Source organism: Arachis stenosperma, chromosome 2 (genome assembly GCF_014773155.1).
Source record: "Arachis stenosperma cultivar V10309 chromosome 2, arast.V10309.gnm1.PFL2, whole genome shotgun sequence".
NCBI classification, from domain to species: domain Eukaryota; kingdom Viridiplantae; phylum Streptophyta; class Magnoliopsida; order Fabales; family Fabaceae; genus Arachis; species Arachis stenosperma.
The window spans coordinates 8,210,978-8,225,216 of NC_080378.1; the positions used below are offsets into that span (position 1 = coordinate 8,210,978).

At 33.9% G+C, this 14,239-nt stretch overlaps 2 protein-coding genes across 3 annotated transcripts; one reads left to right on the forward strand and one right to left on the reverse strand.

Annotated features, from left to right (window-relative positions):
• The first annotated feature begins 1,378 nt into the window (after positions 1–1,378).
• On the forward strand, positions 1,379–6,412 carry LOC130961369 (alanine aminotransferase 2-like). The gene is made up of 15 exons (XM_057887216.1): positions 1,379–1,693; positions 2,069–2,119; positions 2,519–2,569; positions 2,665–2,730; positions 2,822–2,883; positions 3,092–3,170; positions 3,254–3,358; positions 3,442–3,552; positions 3,983–4,120; positions 4,218–4,292; positions 4,415–4,535; positions 4,638–4,792; positions 5,391–5,465; positions 5,560–5,763; positions 5,967–6,412. The coding sequence occupies exons 1-15, from the start codon at positions 1,442–1,444 to the stop codon at positions 6,081–6,083; spliced, it is 1,662 nt and encodes a 553-aa protein (XP_057743199.1). The 5' UTR covers positions 1,379–1,441; the 3' UTR covers positions 6,084–6,412.
• Positions 6,413–7,853: 1,441 nt separating this feature from the next.
• LOC130962044 (uncharacterized) lies at positions 7,854–12,187 on the reverse strand. 2 transcript variants are annotated; one of them, XR_009079700.1, is made up of 6 exons: positions 12,004–12,187; positions 11,269–11,860; positions 10,222–10,741; positions 10,021–10,102; positions 9,200–9,331; positions 8,116–8,255 (listed from the first exon to the last, which is right to left on the reverse strand). XR_009079700.1 is itself a non-coding variant. In XM_057888131.1 (5 exons), exons 1-5 carry the CDS (start codon positions 12,058–12,060, stop codon positions 8,013–8,015), a joined length of 1,494 nt encoding a protein of 497 aa, XP_057744114.1. In that variant the 5' UTR covers positions 12,061–12,187; the 3' UTR covers positions 7,854–8,012. The 2 variants fall into 2 exon arrangements, 1 of the variants encoding a protein (XP_057744114.1); XM_057888131.1 differs by lacking the exon at positions 9,200–9,331 and having other exon boundaries at positions 7,854–8,255.
• Between the last annotated feature and the right edge of the window lie 2,052 nt (positions 12,188–14,239).

Genomic DNA, 14,239 nt, shown 5'->3' on the forward strand with positions numbered 1-14,239 from the left:
GCTGTTCTTCCCCAATTTTTATCATATCTCGCATAAACCTAACATTCATACTCTCCTTCTTCACCTTCACAGTCTTCTTTCCATCTTTTCCTTCCTCCACTTTAGCTCAAAGATTAAGCCTTGGTGTAGTTGCCACACATGTCGCACCTACCTCAACATGTCATGGACCACACACTTCCTAAATCTCTTTGACTAGTACATCCACCTCCTCTGCACTTCATCCATCAGAAGCATCCATTTTCACGTCCTCGATAATATCACCTCCACAACTACCTCAAGGACACGCCTTTCTTCACTCTCCGGCAAGCAATATAGATTATTGGACATTAGGACATCATGAGAAGATTATCCTTCAACATCATATGTAAATTCTCAAATTGAAATAGACACTGAGTGCTTCATTCCTTCTTTCTCGGAGTCCAAGTTGGCAGACAGCTTCGACCTCGCATCCAAGCTATCAGTACAACCAACAATATCGCCGTTGCCGCTCATATGAAAACTGAAGCGATTACTGAATATTGGTTCGGAGAAGAAGCTGAAGGAAGTGATCAAGTGGTGGACAATGTGGTCATGGAGATGATAGGGCAAAGGAGGAGGGAGATGGCAACGACGACGACGGGTCTTGACAAATCAGACTTGCTGTCTAGATTCATAGGATCCATCGAAGACGACAAGTAGTTGAGAGACATAGTCATTAGTTTCCTGAATATAAATTGGTTGAGAACGAGTTGAGAATTTTTTTCTTGTGAACATTGAACTTGTAGAGTGTGTATTATGTAACTTGAAGTTACAGTATTAGACTATTAGTGTTATGTGAGATATGATGGAAATTGGGAAAAAACAGTGTCATTTTCGAACAGAGGATATCAGGGACTATTTTGTCCTATGTTAGAGTTGTCAGGAACTATTTTGTCCTCTGTTAAAGTTGACAAAGTAAAGGACCTAAGTGACTGACGGAATTAATTGTTAGAAACTAATCGAATAATTAATTTTAATTAGAGACTAAAATGTCTAATTTAAAATTCTTTAAGAGTCAAAATGGGTATATATTCAATAATTTAACATTTTCAACCATCAATCTTATGCGAAAATAATTATATAAGATACAAGTTTTCGCCCATTTAAAATGCGAAAGATATGTTTGTTTGTACCATGATGAGTTACCCAATTACCCTAATGCATCATAAAAAACAAAAATTGTCATAACTTATAAGACATAGAAAGCAGAAATTTCACAACACTGTGGGCGGCATCGTGACAGAGACACATTGCACTATTGCAGTGTTCCATACGTTGTTTCGATACCGTTGATTGTTTTGTTTCGCTCTTCTAGATTTACTCCTCTTTCTCTCTCTTCCGTGTGCCCCATTCTTTCTTCTTTCTTTCTCTCTCATCACAAGGCACAAAGCCACAAAATCTATCGCTATAAATCCCCTAACACATGGCAATATCATTCGTAATGCGGAAATCCGCCGCTGTCAGATTCAGGCACCTTTTCAACCGCTCAATCGCTGTTCTGCAGAATCATCATCAGCATAAGCATCAAATTCACCACCACCCCATTTCTTCTTCTACTTATTCTTCTCTCTCTTCACCTCTATTTAGCTCCCGTTTCTTGTCCTCGTCATCGTCCACTTCAATGGCTTCCTCTGATTCGTCCTTCCCTGTCACCGTTCATAACATCAACCCCAAGGTTTGATTTTTCTGCCGCCCCACGAGTTTAATATGATTTTTCTCTTTTCATGTGATGCCCCGGATTGGTGATTTTTGTTTGATTTTTTTTTCTGTGTGGTAAAGTTTCAAACTTGGAAATTTGTGATTGGTCTTCTCATCTTTTTTGCTTTATGGGTCTGAATTTTAGATTTGTGCCTTATTGGTTGAACTGAAGATAAGAGTATTATTAATTGATATTTCCCTTTTGCTTGAAAATGGTTCCGTGATCTGTTTATTGGTCAGTTGAGTCTTGAAACTCAGTAGAATTTATTGTAACAAAGATGTTTCAAGTTCATTATTCTGTCACCAATTACTATACTTCTGCTGAATATTTGATTTTATGGTGTTTTTACAGGTTCTGAAGTGTGAGTATGCTGTTCGAGGAGAGGTTGTAACACTTGCTCAGGTAATTTGATGATTTTTGGCTTTACTTCTTAGAAATTAGGTCATTCATTGGCTAATGTTCCAAGATATGCTAAGAAATTTACACCATAGGCTTAGTAACGGTCATATAAGTTAAAGCATAATGATATATCTTCCTAAATTATCATTCTAAACATTCTTCTAAGTTTTGAACATGGAAAACTTTGATTATATTTTTATGGTTTTAAGATTGACATAATACACGCATTTCATTACCCTGCTTAGGAATTAAGAGTTAATTAAGAGGATGATTAGGGAAGTATATCTGATATTTACACAATAGTAACGTTTTCAGTGGAATACATCTTGAGGAATGAATTTTCATTTGCTGTTAATGGTTTGAGTAATAATTATTTCTCCTGACAATGTTTTAATGCTGCAGCAATTGCAAGAAGATTTGAAGGCTAAGCCTGGTACTCACCCATTTGACGAGGTATTTTTCTTTTCAACTTCTTATCTTATGGTATGGTATACTCTTTCGAATTTCATTCTTAGGGTGATTTCTCTTTTCTCTTTTATCTGAAACAGATAATTTACTGTAACATTGGAAATCCTCAGTCTCTTGGTCAGCTCCCAATAACCTTTTTCCGAGAGGTTTGCTTCTTATTATTATTCTCTGCAGTTGAATGCAACAAGCTTTGTACAAATCAACCAGTGTTTATTGAGACTATCTCATCTTCAACAGGTTCTTGCATTATGTGACATTCCATCTGTTTTGGAGAAGCCTGAAACACCGGCTTTATTCAGGTACCACGGATGAAATTAAATTAGTAGCACTGAGATAGCTTGGTTATATTGTTAACAGCTAACCGTCTTAATGTTAAATATATGGAAACAAATATATTAGAGCTCGGATAATCTATACACAATACTTAACGGTTTCCTTGCCATAACTATTAAAGCTCGACCAGCATTGTATATGTGACTTTCCTCAAGCCCTGTTGACATATTGCAGTTCTGACGCAATAGAGCGAGCTTGGAATATTATTGATATGATTCCTGGGCAAGCAACTGGCGCCTATAGTCATAGTCAGGTACTACCCGATTTATCGAAGTTGTATTGTTTGTTTCATTATTATAGTGTGGGAGATGAAGTTTTTGTTATTTTCCATATCAGGGTATTAAGGGCCTGCGAGATACAATAGCCAAAGGAATTGAAGAACGTGATGGTTTTCCTGCCAATCCCAATGACATTTTCTTGACAGATGGGGCAAGCCCAGCGGTAACAATTTCTGAATGCTGAGAGTGTAGTTTTTGTTCCACTTCATATTCTAGCTTTAAAGATTGACATTTCACTCTTTTCAGGTCCATATGATGATGCAATTGCTGTTAAGGTCAGAAAAAGATGGAATTTTGTGTCCCATCCCTCAGTACCCATTATACTCTGCCTCAATTGCCCTTCATGGTGGCTCCCTGGTACTGTTTTTCCCTATCAAAACATTTGATGCTTAATTCAATTTAAGTTACTATTTATTTAGGCCACTATTTATTAGTACTCTGTTGTAATGATGGGTATCCCATGGGCCAACTTTGAGTAGAAAATTTAGACAAAATGGCTGTTGAAATAAGAAAATTGACATATGAAATATGTGCGCCTCAACCACTCAGCGAAGTTTGGATTATAGATAGACTATTATGAAATAAATGAACATAAATACAAGCATATGATCACCCTAGTTACATATTCTAACCGAATCTAATTGCAATAATTGCATGATTTAGCAGTGTTGAACATATCTGAGGTATGTAATTGCAAGGAATCACATGAAACGTTAAATTTAGCCTATCTTGTTATATTACTTGATATTGGTTAGAATTTTAGTTTAACATGATTTTGTTTCTGAAGGTACCTTATTATCTAGATGAAGCAACTGGTTGGGGTTTGGAAATCAGTGAACTGAAGAAGCAATTGCAGGCTGCCAAGAAAGACGGCATCAGTGTTAGGGCTTTAGTTGTTATTAATCCAGGCAATCCAACAGGGCAGGTGAGTAGCAAATAACTGTGTAGTGATAATATTGTAGGGTAGTTGCTGCATAGAGTGTGATTAATTTTCTTACATGCATCTTCTATCATGTGTTCAGGTTCTTTCTGAGGAAAACCAGCGGGATATAGTAAAATTTTGCAAGCAAGAAGGTCTAGTTCTTTTGGCCGACGAGGTAACTTGTTTGTCTTTGGAAATATTGTATTAACTCGCTATATTTGCATCTTAAACTGCTGATTTTATTGAAGCTTTCATGGAATTATAGTATTACTGATACATGAAAATTCTTTTTGGTAGGTATACCAAGAAAATGTTTATGTTCCTGAGAAGAAATTTCACTCCTTTAAGAAGGTAGCCCGGTCCCTGGGATACGGGGATAATGATATCACCCTAGTATCCTTTCAGTCTGTCTCGAAAGGTAGGTTGATACTAACTATTTTATAATCAGAGGATGGATAGACAGTTGTGCTAGTTGATGATCCATGCTTATGGATGATGTCTTCTGTTTTTTCGGCTGCAGGCTACTACGGGGAGTGTGGGAAACGTGGTGGTTACATGGAGGTCACCGGGTTTTCTGCAGAAGTCAGGGAACAGATATATAAAATGGCTTCTGTGAATCTTTGCTCTAACATCTCTGGTCAGATTCTTGCAAGCTTGGTCATGAGTCCACCAAAGGTTAGTTCTTTTCCGCTCATCTATATTTTGGGAATAATTCTTTAGTTCTTTTCCTCAAAAGGTTGTCAATCAATATGGAGATTTGATCACAAAGTGTTAAACTAAAGTGGAACTGGTTGAAAAACAATTGTTTAGTATAGGAACCCAGAAATGTTTAAACTTTATGGATGTGATTGATAATATTTATATAACATGGACTTTACAAACATTTAAACTAGAGGTACACTACTGTAAAGATTTATTTTGTACAGATTATGTTTTTGTGATTGAAAACAGCTTCGCATGTGGTGTCAACAGTGTCACTAGTACTGTTAAATAATGATTTTTATTGTTTAAAATGAATCTCTGTATTCTCTATATGAATTTACATCTTCACACTGTAATTGACCTTTGAACTATATGGATCTTATTGAAAATTTAGTGAACCTATAAGGATGTCCAACATAAATAAACCTAAGGATAAGCCGGATGTAATATACTGACACAAGCTGCTTAAAATTATTCTCATAATTAATAGAAGGCAATGAGGTATGGAAATAAACAAACCAAGTAACCAACATTGCAGTAATTCCATTCTTGATTTCAATGAATGTTGCAGGTTGGAGATGAGTCTTATGAGTTATACTGTTCCGAGAGGGATGGCATTTTATCCTCCCTTGCTAGGCGTGCAAAGGTTAGATACGACGAATTCATTTTTGAAGGGATTCATTTACACATGTTTTGTTTACAATTTTGAACTTTCCTGATTCATTATTCTCTTGACACAGACACTGGAAGAAGCATTTAACACATTAGAGGGTGTAACATGTAACAAAGCAGAAGGTGCAATGTATTTGTTTCCCCAAATTAAGCTGCCCCAGAAGGCTATTGAAGCGGCAAAGGCGGCGAAAACAGCCCCTGACAACTTCTATTGTCGGAACCTCCTCCACGCTACTGGAGTAGTTGTTGTCCCTGGTTCTGGTTTCGGACAGGTTAGTATACATTATGCGCCGATTCAGTAACGATCTAACATTTCCCAAGCTGTTTTAATGTAAATGGCTTCCCTCCATTACATGTGATTTATTATCTTATTAGCTTCAACAAAAATTGTTGTTGGTTCCAACTATGTTGCATCATCCATCCTTAGTGGGGATTGTAAACTGATTATATGTTAATGTTTTTCTTGTGATGCAAGGTTCCTGGAACTTGGCATTTTAGATGCACCATATTGCCTCAAGAAGACAAGATTCCGGCCATTGTTACTCGCATAACCGAGTTCCATAAGAAGTTCATGGACAAGTACCGCGGCTGAGGAATATTATAGTTGAGAGGCATGTTTTAGGATGAATAATTTTGTTGTTAATTCAACTTTATAGAGTTGCATTTTGAATATGCAAAAAGTTGAAAGATATGTTTCTTCTTAGCCCCTTGTTTTCAGGGTGAGAAATGATTTTGTTGTTAATTAAAACTTTCAATTATAGGTGCATATTGAATAATAAGCAAAGTGAAAGAGATTGGTTTTAACTCCTTTCTTTTTCTTCTTCTTTGCCTGTACTATGGTCTTTGCATGCAAAGAAAAAGTGCATGAATTAATAGTGACATGGGAAATTAATTGAGAAAAATCATGAGTTGCTCCACCAATATGTTTGTATTAGCTTATTTTTTGAGAAATTATTTCCTTTTCTCCCTTCCCAGTGCAGCTTTAGAAGGTTATCTTGGACCAAAAAAATATATCAAAGGATAAGAAAACCAATTTTAACCTAAATAAAGGAATTTTTTATATTGAATGATTAATTGATTATAGCTCTCAGAATCTATTGATTTTAGTTACCTAATCAAACCATGCACACATGGTACAAAATAATTGTATAGTTGTTTTCTTTGACTTAGTGCCTCTCACAATTATTATGAGCATATTTTTTTTTCCTTCTTTAAGTGAAACATGATACTGAGCATATAATAGGACTTGTAAATATGCACCAAAGGGAATGGAATGGAGTATCCCCCAATAGTATGCAATTATTTTTAGGGATAAAAGGATGCTAAACACTAAAAATCAATCACCGAATCATTTATCATAAATTTGTGTATAAACAAATATATTAAATAATCAAATTTGTTTATAGTAGTATAATAAAAAAATATTAAATACTAAATACATATTCTTATTCGAAGTGACTAGTTGATAGCTAACTTTTGTATACATGTAAAATAATTGTTTTGGATCAATAGACCTAAATTTTTAGGATAATAACTTCTATGAAATTGTCTGATACTGTGAATCATTAGATGTTTAATATATTTGATTAAATCATTTAACGATTTATTACCATCTTCACACCAATACATTTTGATAAATAGAAGTTGCCACCTTTTCTGATATTCATTAGCTACAAGACTAAAATTTGAACTAGACCTTATGAATATAGAATCACAAAAAGACCCAGAAAAACAGTTGGATTTGTTGACTATAAGCATATATTCCAATTTTCACACAAGTTGTCACGTGACTTGAACTATTGATGTATAATTAGCCCCATCAGGATTGGTTAATTAGTGGTCTAAAGTGGACCAGTGTTTTTGGGACTCTGTGCATGTAGTAGTTGAATAATGTGAACTGTTTAAAAATTAAGGAACATTTTCCTATATCTAAGCAACACTAAATTAAACAAGAAGCACTAAAGAGAAGTAATAATGTGTTACCATGAATAATTTAAGGTAAATTGAAAGTACATTAAGCTAACACCATAGACAAAATATAGTAATTAAGGTTATTTAAAGCTTCTAAAAGATTATGGATGATTATATATTTTGCCATGTTGATGTACCATCAATGACATGTAGAAATCTGAAAAGTGAGTACCCTTTACTATGTATTTGCCAATTTAGTTTTGCTTTTCTTTTCTTGGTTCCTACTCCAAGAACTAAACGACAACATTAGCATGCAAACAAGGGAAGAAAACAACAAAAGAAAACATCACTTTCCCGTTGTAAACTTAATCTTTTCAGGTTTCAGAACTGTTTTGTGCAGTCCATGACTTAGATAATAGATATATTGTACCTTGCTTTGGATCTTCTGAAATGGACAAAGAAGAAAACTATTCCCCTTTTCATTTAAAAAAAATTGTGCATAAAAATAAAAATAAAATAATAACAGTTACAGATAAAATAGAATTTATTTGGAGGCAGAAAACATCAAAGATCAACATTGCATATTTGCATTGTTAAATGTTATTACTTATTAGTGATGGATGTTATGACAAGGGAAGCAACCACAAGAAATGGTGGTGTGGCTTGAAAATTGAGTGCTATGATGATGATGATGTTTGTGTATCATCTTTTGAGCTTGTTCAGTGGCTTTCTGAATTTGCTCCAAGTGTTGTTGCCTAGCTGATTCTCTCCATTCCTCAGCTTTTCTGTGAACCACTGACATCCTCTTCATCAATTTTTCTTCAAGGTTTGACCTCATCTTTTGTATTTTCACCTACACAAAAAAAAAAAAAAAAACAGTGGGAGTGAGTTTTCAAGTTCCAATTTATAAGGCATCTAAGTTCAATTGCATGCTACTTGAACTTTGTGTCTTAAAATTATATGCCATAGCATTTTCTAACAGATTTTATGTCTTCAATGGTTTAGAGAACTTAGTCTTAGAATTGAATGGGGCTAACTCACTCCAAAAACTATAACCATTTATGTATTTTTGTTTATTAGTTTAAACGTTTGAAATAATTGATTTCATGACATATTATCATAATTTATTTACAAAAAGATCTAAAATTCGATCTTAATAACCCCACAAAAAAACATCAGCACACGACGGACTTAAAAAAAATGGTTTGTACCCAATAAGTCAAAAAATGCTCTTGCCTTAAAGTGAGAGTGACATAAAGTTAAGGAGAGGGTAGAATCAACAAATAAATTCACTATCTACAATCCCCAGTACAATTCTTTGACCAGCTATGGCAAACTAGTTGCTATTTTTTAAACATAGGATACCATAAACATTCTGCCTCAACAAAGGTAATTGAACCAATATTGTACATATAGTATAGGAAAGTTTTCAAGTATAACGGTACACCCGTGTTTCAGTGATTTTTAACCATTGATCTTAATTTTATATATTATATATTTTTTTTATAATTAAGATCAACGGTTAAAAATCACTGAAATACCGATATACACCGGTACACTTGAAAATTTTCCGTTAGTATATCTTATAGGAAGGTTTTTAAGTGTTTCCAGGAATATTGGTGTATATATATGTAAATAAAATCAATGGTTAAAATCGCTAAAACACTAATGTTCTTGGAACAGTTGAAAATTTTCCTATCTTATATTGTGCATAATCATATTTATATATTGAAGCTGAACATGAATACATAAAATCAGCAAGGACAAGAAGCATATAACTCTAGCCAATTGATATACCATGATTATGTTATTATTTAATTGAGGAGGAATCCTACGTGGACCATAGACCAGTCAACAAGATAAGAATAATAATAATGAGAATGGTATCCATGACCATGAGTTGGTTGGTGGCTCGAGGAAGAAACATGCCTGCCAATGCAAAGCATTCCATTGTAATCAAAAGTTCAAACCAGCTCATGCACTTTCAAACTTATATCATATTCACATGCTTAGTTAACATCTTGGATTTCTATATTTTCAGGACAAGACCATGTGGATTAGAACAAAGTACAAAGTAATCTACACTTACATACAATTCAAAAACTGGTTGCAAACAGATAAGGATCTAGGGATGGTAACTTGTACTACTTACAAATTGGCCAATTCTCTCGTGTCTTTTAAAATCATGCCGAACTTGCAGAATTTGGTCTTGATATATGATTTTGGAAAAAAGTTGGATTTTCAATGCTAATAGCAATGACCAAGGAAAAAGACCATCAAGAAAATGGAGGGGAAGGAAGACTAACCAACAAGAACATTATGTTCAGCTAAAAATCTAACAATGTTAAGCAGATTTTATATCCAGAATTTTACAATAGCACATAACTTGTACTAAAGAATATTCGTTTTAACTTTCCATTTCTCTGTTCCCTTTTATCTACCTTTCTCACCTGTTACTGTTTATTTGATAGTGACATATAAACTGGAATAGATGGAATATATCATAATTTTGATGCTTTCAACTAGAATTCTAGAATTCTTGGTGGTCGGTGAACTACAAAGAATTGCAAGCTATAACCATAATTCATAATAAAAAAGGATTATTGACAATGAAATACCTCAAGCTTTTTGGATTGTGCTTCTGCTTTAGCACTTTGTAGGTTTACCCAAGCTTGAATTTTTGCTTCTTCTCTCTGATACCTGCAAATCAATTCACAACTTAGCTCAAGCCATACATATCAGATGACAGTCTATGCTATATAGAGGAATATACAAGAATCATGAAACAGCTATATATGGTGAAGCTTTGAAGTATTTACCTGAGACAGCACTTAGTCTTCTCCTCTTCTTCCCATGTAGCAGCCCTGTATTCAGGATCACCTTTCTTGCTACCATTATGCCTCAAACTCTTTGATATTTCCTCTTCTTCTTCTCCACTTGAGCTCCAATTTGAAGTAACCAAGTCATATTGTGTCCCCAGTTGCAATTTGGAAAAATGGCACTCTTCAAGCTGAATAAGATCATTGCAGGTAGTGCTATTGGTGTTTGCCATAGCCAATGGTCCTGACCTACTTTCAGGAGTGTTGTGCCTCTGAGGGGATGAACTCTTGATTGGTGTATGGCACCTTGAAGTTGTGGAGCTTCCAAGAGGTGTCATCTCTGTCCCAACATCTCTGTGTTGAATCTCATTTTGTTGTTGATGATGATGATGATAAGCCATTTCTGTGCAAGCATCTTTCATTGCATCCCCAGCATTGTTTCTAAACAAGAATCCTTCTTTAGTTGGCTCTGAGTATCTGAAACTTGGCAAAATTGGCTCTATGCTCTCAGTGAACTTATCTGCATTCAAATTCACAAGCTCTCAACAACTTATCTTGTTTTAAATTCAACTCCATTATACCACCTAGCTTCAAATTCACCTCTTACATTACACAGGAGAGCATGTAAGTTACAACTTAATAAAAATATCAGTAAAACTTATCATGATCATGCTCAACCAAACTTAGACAAAGGCAATAAAAATGTGTCAAAAATTTGAATCTTCAACCAATCTACAATTTTGGGTCCAAGTAATTGAGCTTATAATAAAGCTGGAAAAAATTGAGCCAAATGAGACTAGCTCATAAATAGTTTTATTAATTTGCATCTTGAAAAGCCAAATGAGGTTTAAAGCTAATTAAACTATAACATGATGAAGGAACTTTAATGGCAATTAAACAAGGTTTGGAACTTAATAAAGACGAAAAAGAAGAAAAAAGGAAGCAGAATGATGATGTTGCCGAAAAGGGTAGATTGAAAAATAATAAAAGGAGGAGGAGAAAAGGGGTTTCAGCTGAGAGTAATTGAGAGATGGTGTGATCCCCCACCTTTTAGTACTATGTCTGTTGGGCATGAGACCCCATTGAAAGCACCAAACATGTTTTGGTGGTCCAAAGATGAAGACCTTCTGAAGTTTGGGGCAGCTTTTGAGTCCCTTTCCTCAGTGACTGTGACCCTTGACTTGTCTGAGAAACACTCCATTTTTGAGGACTCAGATTCAGATTCAGATACCTTCTTCACATTCACATTCACATTCACAGCATTCACATGTGCTGGTGAGTCATGGCATGAACTGCTCATGAGCCATTTCTCAGCATCATCCCATTTGGAAGGAATGCTCTTTCTTGAAAGGTTCCTTCCAATGGTTGTGAAGCTGAAAAATGGCCTACCAGGTGTTGCAGGAGCCTCTAATGCTACTCTCCTTTGTTGTTGTTCTCTTCTCTGAGCTGAAACATCAACAATGGTGCTTCTGGTTTCATCATTATTAGCATTTGGCACTGGAAATGACTTGACAAATTCAGAAGTCTCCTTGAGATTGAGCTTGCAAAGTGGGTCAGGGAAGTCATCATCTACAAAAGGGTTACTGTTCTTGTTCTTCCCATACAAGCTACTCATGTTGGATTCAATAGGTACTGGCTCCTGAACCCAAACAACAAAAGTGAGTCAGTGAAGAAAAACAAAACACATTCTTGTAATGTAATGTAATGTATTGTAGAACAAAGGGATAAACATGAAGGTAAAAGACATCACAGTCATAGTATCAAACATGTGGTCATCATTACCCCAAGTGGTGCCAATACAGATGGAGATTGGAAGAATTTGTGAGTAGAGACATCCATGAAGGTAGGTTTGAGCTTGAACTTTGTGAGGGAAATGGATTGACTCACTCACTCACTAACTCACCAACTCACCCTATTGATGTAAGGCTACTAGTTTTTGGTGCCTATGCTATGTGCATTGGTGTCATGTGTTATGTAACAGTGAGTTTTAAGAGAAAATGACACAAGAGGCAGTGGGAGAAACAGCCAGCATGCTTAAGTAGGACACTTTTTTTTTTCTTTTTACCATCTTAGCAAAATTGCTACTTTCATGAATAGGTTTTCATCTTGAAAATTATATTATAAATTGTTAAATAATTAAATATGTTTAACTGAAATTCACATAAAAATATCTTAATAAAAATAATCACATTCTACCAATATATATATGAACTTTGGTTGTATAAGAGGTCCAAAGTCTTATATCAAATAGCATATAATGTTTTATTTAAAAAAAATGATTCAACTTTTTTTTAATAACTGATTTTGAAAGTGTGATTTTTCAGTTTCTTTAAGAACTTAACAATGATCAAAGGTTTAGTTGTTGGTACCACAGAAAAAACTAACTATATATTAGATTAAAGTGAATACTAAATACTAATAGTCAATAGTGAAGTAATTCTGTTCTTTAATATTTAGTTTTTAATGTGTGATTTTTTTTTTTTTTTTGAACACTTAATATTATATTCAAATTCTATTATCAGAAATTTTATTAACAATCTTAATAAGACTTCTAATCAAGTGACCAAAATATTTAGGATCCTGACTTATCTCACCTGGGGTATGGACTGGTTGAAATTGGAAGCAAGGTATGAAAAAAGTAGGCCAAGTTAAATGTGTCACATAGTCACATGTCATAACTCATAAGGGACCAAAAAAAACCGAGCAGCCTCTTTATTAGCCTCTGTGTCAAACACACAAACACATAGAGTGCATAGTCCTTAGTCTTAGTCATTGGATGGATGAAAATGAAGACGAAATAGTACATCAAAAGAAGAGGTAGCTTTGGGACCTGCATACAAGTTACTAAATACTATTTTATAACATGAAACTTTGGTGGTTGTCATACACTAAATAACTCGCTCAAACTGCTTTGGGACACACTCATATAACAGGATAATAATTAACGTAATTCTTGAAAGATTACTAAATCGTGAAGTTGTGTAACGATTACTAAATTAGTCACTAAAATCAGTCACTAATACAATAAAAATATTGAAATATAAAATATATATTAAAAATAAGTTAAACAATACATGTATTTATATAAAAATATACGATAATTGATTTTAGTGATTAATTTTAGTGTACAAATAATATTTTTTATATTGTAAATTGTGTTATCTTGCAAATATTTTTTCATGAAAAAAAGGAGACAAAAAATATAACCAAATCAGAAGTAAGTCATTCATATATTTTTCTCCAAACAATTTTTTCATGTAATTTACTCTGATCTATACCATATAATAAAAATGACTAATCTGACTTAATTCTATTATTTTTTTAGTGACTAATTTAAGACATCTAATACTTCAAGAACACACATTTTATGAACCAGAGCTTTAAATGTTCTAACTATTTGTATTTTTTTTTTTTTTTTTTTACTGCTACTCATCCTTCATCAATAAAAAGCTGTTCTCTGCAACTACTTATGGTACGTAAGATTATGTTGGACAAATCTATTGCACCAAACCTTTCTAATTCAAGAATGACTTAAACACACTAAATTGAACTTGGTGTTCAATACATTAAATTGGTCAAATAGTGTAAACCTAATAAAAATTATCTTCAGTGTAAATTTATTATGTTGGACAAATCAATATGCAGCTAACATTTCTAATTTTAGAACGACTTAAATACACTAAATTGTACTTGGTCTTTAATGCATCAAATTGGTCAAATATAGTATAAATCTAGTAGAATTTATTCTCAACAAATTTTGTGTTAAGATCTCCCAAATTAATTTGAATATGAAAGTTAGGATGGTGTAATACTTCTGCATTATAACAGAGAATAATAGATTGCTATGATGTTGGCATTGACCTTAATTGGGAAATTTTACAAACGATTACTGAAGTTTGAACCATTAAAAAAAGGTAATGCTAGGTAGACAAAAAAAAAATAGTTAGAACTTGTTTTTTTTAGTATTCATTAATTGTCGCAATAATTAATGAATGCTAAATAATGCAAGTTATGGCTA